Source organism: Arachis duranensis, chromosome 5, assembly GCF_000817695.3.
Source record: "Arachis duranensis cultivar V14167 chromosome 5, aradu.V14167.gnm2.J7QH, whole genome shotgun sequence".
Lineage (NCBI taxonomy): Eukaryota > Viridiplantae > Streptophyta > Magnoliopsida > Fabales > Fabaceae > Arachis > Arachis duranensis.
The window spans coordinates 15,095,191-15,105,072 of record NC_029776.3 but is presented as its reverse complement, the minus strand read 5'-3'; the positions used below and the strand labels follow the sequence as shown (position 1 = coordinate 15,105,072).

The 9,882-nt window shown below is 38.5% G+C and overlaps 1 protein-coding gene across 1 annotated transcript; it reads right to left on the bottom strand.

The window, feature by feature from the left end:
* Nucleotides 1-3,669: 3,669 nt before the first annotated feature.
* LOC107488317 (serine/threonine-protein kinase HSL1) lies at nt 3,670-6,496 on the bottom strand. Its single transcript, XM_016109044.3, has 2 exons — nt 4,519-6,496; nt 3,670-4,440 (listed from the first exon to the last, which is right to left on the bottom strand). Exons 1-2 carry the CDS (start codon nt 6,494-6,496, stop codon nt 3,815-3,817), a joined length of 2,604 nt encoding a protein of 867 aa, XP_015964530.1. The 3' UTR covers nt 3,670-3,814.
* Between the last annotated feature and the right edge of the window lie 3,386 nt (nt 6,497-9,882).

The following is a 9,882-nucleotide window of genomic DNA, read 5'->3' as shown; positions in this document are numbered from 1 at the left end:
TTATTTTTGTTTTTCTCTTTTTTTTTTCTTTTGTTCAGGAAACAAAACAAACACATCCTGCGATTTGTTTTTTTATAAGGTTTTCAAATTTTGTTTATTTCGATTTAAGTCCAAACACAGCCTACATTTAGTGATGGACAGTATTTTATTTATTTTTTTTAAAACAACAAAACGCAGCTTGCGTTTTGGTTTTTGTTTTAGCTTTTTTTTTAGAAAATGCAAAATATAGGCTGCGTTTATGAGCTGTCAGATTTTTTTTTTGAAAACATAAAACGTAGGTTGCGTTTTGTTTTGTGTAAAAAAAAAATTAATCAAGAGTCCTGCCTATAAATACGAAATAAGACTCGTTCAACTTGCCTCACTCCACTTCTAGTTATCCTATTCTTCTTTCTTGCACATATATGTCGTAGTTCTTAGTTTTTTTTTTGCAGTTAGGTGTGTCAAAAAAGTCGGATTAGGTGAGGTTGAAGTTATGAAAAATATTGCAAATTTGTAAGTGTATTATAACGGTGAGGTTATACCAAACACACATGAAGGAGTGACTTTTGTTTGTGAATATCCGTTGTCATTTGTTATTCCATGTACCATGAGTTCTGTAGAGTTGCAAAATGGATTTTGTAATAACATTCAAAGCCACATTTCGAAAAGGGTGAGCAACATTTTATACAGAAATTCTGTATAAGTATTTGGTGGGCTGATACAGTTTCAAATAATACCCATCACTAACGATGCCAGTATGCAGCAGATGTTATGTATTTATCAACAAACCCGATTTCACGTGCCGATGATAGAGCTGTACGTTGAGTTCGAACAGCAGTTGGGGTTAGGCGCGGTTGGCGAGTAGGTCAATGTTGATGAGCTCGGGGATATAGATTGGGAAGAAAATAATAATGACAGTAAAGAGGAGTTCGAAGCCAACTATGAAGTCAATGACGAAAATGATGACGTTGACTTGACAGGCAATCCGGCGGTGCAAAATGAAGGGATGCGATTGTAAGCCAGCACCCATTTGGTGTTTCGTCTTTTATGTAGACTCTAGATCTCGAAGCCATGCATGCCCCGAAATTTTTTGAAGATGCGAACATGGGTATGTTATGATTATTAATTCAAGTTACTTATAGTGTTTATTTTATTTGCCTTGTCTAACTGATGGTGGTGTGCATGTCGTAGGTGAAGGCAACGCTGCGGCAGAAGATGGTGAGTTTAGTTTCGGAATGGAATTTGGTTCGAGAGAATCGGTGATATCTGCAATCAAAAGCTACACTATCTCTAGAGGAGTTGATTACATTGTGTATGAATCTGAGCCGCAGACATTCTATGCGAAATGCAAGGGTTATAGTGTAGGGTGCGATTGGCTTATCCGAGCTAGCTTGATTCGAAAGAAAGCTTGTTGGGAGATCAGAAGATACAATGACAAATACACGTGCACCATGGGCACGATTTCACAAGATCATGCCAAGTTGGACTTAAACACAATTGCAGAGGCTATTAGGCCGTTGGTCGAAGTAGACCCGTCGATAAAGGTGAAGTCTATTATTACAGAAGTTCAATCCAGGTTCAACTACACTGTAAGTTACCGCAAGACTCGGTTGGCAAAACAGAAATTTGTCGCAAAAATTTTTGGTGATTGGGAAGTTTCTTACCAGACTCTGCCAGTATGGTTGAAAGCAATGACTACAAAGATGTCAAGGTCTCGTATTCAAATTAAAATGCTCCCCATTTATCGTGAGAGTGAGGAGGTTCAAGGTATAAGAGTACTGCACCCGTTCTTATTCGGAAACACAACCGTTCCAAGCACCCAGAAAATTTGAGCCCGGAAACACAACTCCTGCGTGTCACACGGTTTGGTGTCTCTGCACCGCCGAACCCATGCAAGATTCACCTTACTCAAGACGTGATCCTGCAGACCTGGTTCCCGACCAAAACAAACAATACAGTTCTCCACAGAAACTAGTGGCTGCTGTCTGTTCTACCCGTGATGGGCTCCCCATTAACTAGGAAGCCAATTATATATGTAATGTCTTTCGGCGTCACCACTTCCCTAACTAAAATGTAGAACGTGTGAGTTTCCGAGACAACAAATTCCTAATAGTTCGCAAAAAGAAAAATAATAATTATTTAAATTTTAAATAATATCAGTTAATAATTTATTCAAAAAATAATAACAACAATATTAAACAGTATTTATTTATTATTATTCAAAAAATATTAACAACAGTATTTATTTATTTATTATTATTAAAAATACTTTATTTATTTATTAAACAGTATTCAAAAAATAATAAAAATTTATTAAACATTATTTACATATTAATAGAAAATAATAACAATTTATTATTATCATCCTAAACGGTATTCTAATTATTAAACAGTATCGTTTATTATTAAAAAAACATTAAAAAATTATTAACAAATAATAAATATTTATTTATTAAACAGTATTATTTATTTATTATTAAAAAATAATAATTTATTATTATTATCTTAAACAGTATTCTATTATACTAATTATGATAACAATTTTTTTTCCAGAAAGTTAAGCATAATAATGGCTAACAATAATAACAATGTCACTAACAATAATAATAATAATAACAATAACCGCAATACTACTACTACTACTAATAATAATAAAATTATTAGTTAAAACACAAATAGATAAAATACAAATAAATTTATTTATTTATTGATCATAAAATTAAAAAAAAATTATTCATTAAAGATAATTCAGATATTCAATAATGTGTTTTTTCGATTTGATAAAATCACTAACTATTTTTTCTTCCTCCCTCAAACTCTAACTCTTTACAGTATACTTCTTCTTCTCCCACACTTACTTCTTCACTCTTCCTTCTTCAGTAACCTTTTATCAATTTTGCTTTCTTACTCTCGTTTTTCACTCTTCTTCACTAACGTTTTCTCACCCTTAAACCTACCTGCATTTTGGTTTTATAAGCGGATTCACCCCGCCTCTATTATACGTGTCGAGCATGCAGTTAGGGAGACTGCCAATTGCAACCTGTAATTTGCCCTGTACGACTAACAAACAAAGCCTAGATTTTCCCGAACCCAAGACTGGTCAACAACTACTCCAGTTTGCATGCAGGGAACACCAGGACACGTTACGAAAATTGGTTGCCTTGTCCTACCAATCGCAGGTTACGTTTTGCATGATGCAACATATTCTTGATCTTTGTCCCACACAAAACGCATGTTACATTTTATGGTTTTACATTTGTGCATAAAACGCCATTCATCCATTCTTCAGCATTTCACCATTCTTAAATCCATTTACAAATTAATTTCTGTCCTAAACATTTTGCTTCTATCCAATTTTAGTATACTTGATAAGGTTATTTAAATGGAAATATTAAGTTCTTTATACCTTTAAATTTGAAAATTAATATTTTCTCTTAATCCTTAATCCTTTGTTATTAAAAAATTCTTTGTTTAACATCTTATTATTAAAAATTTTTGAAAGAAAGTAAAAAGAAATACATCAAATTATGAGATAACCCATTCATCCACCCAAAAATTAAGCTGCTAAAAGCTAGAGTCCTAAATGAAAAACGGAATTCTGTGAAAGACAGCAAACAATAAAACCAAGCACGAAACTCGGCTTCTAACCTTGACAAATAAAAAAAATAAAAAATAAAAAATTCTGTACATTGCTTCTTTCTTTTCTTTGACTTACTTGGGGTCCACACAAATGAATTAAATTAGATTTTGTTTTGATTTTGATTTTGTTATCTCTTTTTCCGGTGGCAAAAAAAATCAGGAGAACAAATGATGGTTTTTGGCGGGTGTTTCTTAATTAATCGGAGACATGGCCGCAGGCTGTTGTTCTGGAAGCGTAGGGGCTCAAAGGACTCATTGCGAATGGTGATATGCTCTCTCTTTTGTGCTTAGAACAAGTGCTCTCCGAGTCAGAGGCGTGGCCACATGATGTTGCTGCTGTCGCCGTTGATCTTCTTCTTCTCATCACATATGGACTCAAAGGACTCAATGCCAATGATGACAGCGATGTCCTGTGTTCAGTTCCATGGTCCCATCTTCCTCCTTTGCTTGTGCTTGAACCCATCAAGAGCCTCTTCTGCAGTATCAAATGCGCGTCGCTTGTACGTGCCATTATCCTTCCTGGGGTCATTGTCAGCGGTGTCTTCTTCAGCTTGTTAGCCATTAATGGCGACTGATCCCTTGGTTTCACCCTCGGGCTTCCCATGAATTCTGGCACGTGATGCCCTTCGCATTTTCTTCTCCTTATTGGGGTCGAAGGAGTAGTGGTCACAGCTTTGTTGTTGTTAGGAGTGTTGCGCTCTGTCTCTGAGACTTGTGTTGGTTTTTTTCTCAGTGAAGGGTGCAATGGACTAGCTGCCGGTGACGCCAGATATGCCTTACTTGCCTTTAAAGTAACGCGAGATGCCGGCATTGATTTCGCTCCTATCAATGTTTATAAGATTAGTTTAGTTTAATATTTTACAAATACAAATACAAATCATGTAGGAAGCAGCAACAAACCTTGGTCTTTCTTGAGCTTGTCAAGTTTTCGCACTGGGCTCTTTATTCTAACAGTCTTCTTCGCCGGTGCTTCGGAGAAAAAAGACGGTTTTTCGCCGCCATGAACTGACTTGGGAGAAGTTATAAACTGAAAGGGTTCAGCCGCGGAAACTTGATCATCTTCAAAAGCGAAGCTGAATTCATCGCTTCCTTGAGGAGAATCTTCCTTTGGCAACTCTGTCTCGCTGCCTTTATCTCTTGAATTCAAGAGGCTGATCTTCCCTTTCTCCACAACCTTGTAAGCATAGATCTGGTAAGGAATTTGAGAAACAGCGGAAACATGTGGCGCCATCTCCTCCGGTAGATTCTTAAGGAAAGTGGTCTCTATATCGCAGCAATCAACAGGTGGAGATTGAAGCTCAAGGTTGTTAAGTTCGGGATTAATGATATAGTACTCAGTACTGGTGGAGAGGAACTTCTTGGTGTAACGCAAGATCCTACAAATAGAAGAGAAAGTAGGACGCTGTGAAGGATCGGTTTGCCAACACTTCTTGATTAAGCTAACAAGGTATTTTGGGGAGCGACCAGGGAAGAGAGGCCTCTCCCCTGCTTTGATGTTCTGTGTGGTTCTCTCCCCTTGAAGGTGGTTATCTTCGAAAGGGACTTTCCCTGTCAGCAACTCAAAGCAAATCATTCCAAAGCTGTATGCGTCTGCTTTCTCCGAGTACTTGCACCAGGTAGAAACCTTCCCTCCTTTTTCTATCTCGTGCAGTACTTCCGGAGCATACCATATGCTAGGGTTCAGGTCCTCGGGGTTCTGTGCCGGATCGCGGTTCCTCAGGGAAGGAAGGCCAAATCCTGAGACTTTTGCATGGAAGTAACCTTCTTGGGAGTTCCTTGCTTTGAGTAGAACACTGTAAGGGTTAAGATCTCCATGGTAGATTTTCTTGGAGTGGAGATACTCCATGCCTCTTGCAATTTGAAGCATGAGATCCACCACAACTGGAATTGAGAACAAGATCTGCCTCCTTGGACCGCTATTCTCCTTCATGTAGGTCCACAAATCCTTGCTCATCAACTCCATCACAAGATTAAACTCTTTCTTCTCCTCATCGTAGAATCCACAAAGGTATTGCAATATGTTGGGGTGAGAAAGACATAACAATTTTGAAATCTCACCTTCATAGGCTTGCTTCTCTCCAATGAAGTACCTCAATGCAAAACTCTGTCCAAGCCAACTCACTTCCTTATACTCCTTCCCCTTTCCCAATCTTCGCCTCACCTGGTAATCCTTGGCCCCCACGAGAACGTGGATTGGCCAAAGATCCTGATTCATTTTGCTGTCAGATCCATTTACAAGCTTCTTCAAGAGTATCTCGGCGAGCCGCTGCTCGTTCTTCTTGGACGTAGTTTTCTTCTCCTTGAGTGATTCTATGAGCCTCCACCTATCTTCCTTCCACGCATTCTCCAATTGGCTGATGATATCCCGAGAGACCAAGTACTGCTTCCCAAATCTCCATTGGAAAAGCTTGGAATCATTCCATTCCATGTCATATTTCCTTGACACCATGACCTTCTTTTTCTCCTTCTCGGTCTGATCAAGACAACACGCCTCCCCTGCATTCTCAATGGCCTCGATCACGGCCGGGAAACAGCAAAGGAGATTGTGGATATGGAACTCAACACAGTCAGAATTGTTAGACATGGTGATGGCTTTCCCCCACCACTCCTTTGAATCCAAACATTGCCGGATGTACAACTCGGCTTCCTTGAAAACCCTGCAAAGCTCTCTCAGAGGCAACTCCAGAGGCTTCCATTTGCTGCTTCTCTCTTCCAGCTTCAGATTCTGCCTGATCTCCTCTGCAATCGTCTCGAACGCCAAGCTAAACATTTCAAGGATCAAACAGCACTGCCGTTGGTTGATTTGAATTTCATCTCGCAATACCATAAGCGCTTTCAAACTCCCAAGAGTCTCTCCAATGTGCCGGAACTGTTCCATTCCGGCGGCTTTACAAACCTTTGTAACAAGAAACAACCCAAAATCCATAAAAGGTTAATATAATATGAAAACGAGACCATAGTCAAATAGAGATGGAAAATAATATCATATACCTTGAAAATTAAGCTGGAATGACTCCTCCTCCTCCTGTTATTTGCGTATGAACAATTCCAAATGATGTCTCAATGAAGTTCTGTGAGAACTTCAAAGAGACAAGTTGGATTTGGGGTCCAGTGGGAGAAATCCAGATTGTATTTAACCAAAGGAATAAAAAAAAAAAAGAAGAAAAAAGAAATGAATGAAATCACAAAATCAAATGAGTATGCATGGCAATGCAAGAAAGCAGAAACCGAAGCGGTACGTTATATTATGTTTCTTGTGATTGATTTATGGTGGAAGATTTAGGATTTAAGAGATAACGGAAACTCGGAGACAGGTGTGGACAGGTGTAGTAGAATGTTTTGGTATAGAGAAAGAAGAAGAAGAAGGAGGAGGAAGTTGTTCCTGTTGTTCTTCTTTGTAATCCAAACCTGACTCAGAGTTTCCGTTTGAAGAAGAATGTAAAATGGGCGTTGGACATAACCGTCGTTTTTGGAGTCAGTTATGTTTCCCGCGAATTTCGTTTCAGTCACCGCATCTTGTCTATATATAAAAACTCTGCCAGGACGTCCTCTTTTGACCTGCGTTTTTTAGAATCTCCACCAACAAATCACGTCAACATTCAACGCCAACTTGGTCACCAATTAAATAACGTACCGTAACAAATAGAAAATAATATATAATTAATGGAAAAGAAAAGCCAATTTCACGCAACAAATTTTATTACACAAGATATATAATCATGTATTATCACATAAATATAAGTAAAAGTAATTAACTTTTAAACTCATAATTTCGAACATTATGTTATATAAATATTAAACTTAATTTTTTGATTTATTATCATAAATATTTAAAAATATAAAGAGAATACAATAAAAAAATTTCAATGAAAAAAATTAATACTTATAAAATATTCTAAAATGAACTTTTTTTACATGGAAAAAGATAGAATCTCTCGTTTTTCATTCGGGAGGTCTCTTTCATTTGTAGAATTTATGAACATTCGATATTTCGTTATTTTAACATGGATTTAGAATCTGAGTATTTATTATTAAAGAAATGTTATAGATTATATATTAAAGTATTATTTTGTACACCAAAGAAAAAGTTTTGTTACGGACGTTAAAAATCGAACTTGTGTTGTAAAATATGATCTGTGTTTATAACATGGTAACTGTTAAAAAACGTTCAGATTATATGTGACATTAATGTAATTTTGAATGTCAAGTTTATAGTACTGTCACTAAAACTGATTAAATTGATATAGCTCAGAATAATTTATCGCTAAAAATTAACACAATTTATTTGAGTTAAGTACGATTGAATGAGTATTCAAGATATTCCGTAATAAAATAGAAGATCAATATCTTAGATAATTTTTATCCAATCTAAATGAATAGACATACTAGTAATAAGCAAAATCGCAATTGAGTCTTTTTCGTTAATATATGTGTTCATACCCTGCCCCAACGACAAAGGCCCAGGTCCAACTAAAAGACCTAATCTGAAGGATTAAGCCTAACTAAGTACCGACCTCCACGTAAGAAGTCGGTATCAACCACGACTTGGTCTGACGAAGTCGGATGTGAGATTAGCTGGCAGATAAACACTCATTCAAATGAGTAACCGCCCCTAAAATCTCTCTAACCGCTTCATAAAGCCATATCTTAACCTCCCCAAGATAATGGGGGCGGTTAACACCCTAAAGATACGGCACTACTCCAACGGTGGTTATTGGCTCACCACTATAAATACACTGACACCCCTCAGGTATTTCTAAGTCCAATACTCTCTAGGCCTGCTCACACTCTTGCTAACTTAGGCATCGGAGTGTCTTTGCAGGTACCACCCCCCTCTCCTCGTACGAACAAGTCGGACGGAGCCTCCCGAGCTGCAGACCCATTCGGAGCCCTCCTCCTTCATGCATTTGGACCGGCCAACGCCATCCATTCAGTCCATCTCCGGTTACCCACCGTAACAAATTGTTTATGTCAAATTTAGAGTAAACTACAATTTCTATTCAAGAAAGTTGAAGAAAACTGAAAAGTACCTCAAAGAGGAGATGGAGCGGCGAAAAGAGTTAGAAAGAAAACTCTTACAGCAAGAATCCTCCCTCAAGAGTCACAACTCCCGCGACGAACAGGAAGAACAACTCTCGGGCGGAGAAGATCCTTTCAGCGAGGACATCATGAGGGCAAAAATTCCAAGAAACTTCAAAAGCCCTGATATGGACCTCTATGATGGAACCACGGATCCAAAGCATCATCTGAGCAACTTCAAAAGTCGGATGTATCTAGCCGATGCCTCCGACGCTACTCGATGCAAAGCCTTCCCGACCTCTTTATCAAAAGCGGCGATGAAGTGGTTCGATAGCCTTCCCTCGAGATCAATCACTAGCTTTGAAGACCTCTCAAGGAAGTTTTTGATGAGGTTCTCAATTCAGAAAGACAAGGTAAAACATGCACCGAGCCTCCTGGGAATAAAACAGGAGGTCGGAGAGCCTTTACGAGCCTATATGGAAAGGTTCAACAAAGCATGTTTAGAGATCCAAGACCTGCCCACAGAGGCAGTCATAATGGGGCTAATCAATGGACTTAGAGAAGGACCCTTCTCGCAATCCATATCTAAAAGACATCCCGTTTCTTTAAGTGATGTACAGGAACGAGCTGAAAAGAGAAAAGTACATTAATATGGAAGAGAATGCCAAATTAAGGGACCTGAGTTGGCGACCTGGACCCCCTCCCTCAACTAAGGAGAGGGAAAGGGAAGCCAAGAAAAGGGAAGAACTCGGTCTCGAGAGGCCCAGAAAATATCACTCTTATACTCCTCTAAAAACTTCTATAGTGGATGTATACAGAGAGATTTGCCACACTGAAAGGCTGCCACCCCCTAGACCTATTAAAAATAAAAAAGGGGGGAGTCGCAGCGATTATTGTGAGTACCATAAAATATATGGTCACTCCACTAACGACTGTTACGACCTTAAGAATGTGATAGAAAAGCTGGCTAGAGAAGGTCGGCTTGATAGATATCTCATGGAAAGGACGGACAGTCACGGAAAGAGAAAGCGAGAGGATATGGATAGAAGAGATCCACCACCACAGACCCCAGAGAGGCATATCCATATAATCTCAGGAGGATTTGCGGGAGGAGGACTCACCAAATCTTCTCGGAAAAGACATCTCAAAAGAGTCTATCAAGTTGGGGAAGAGTCACCCGATCTCCCCACTATTTCGTTCACAAAAGAAGATGGGCAAGGGATAATCCCCGGGCACGACGATCCC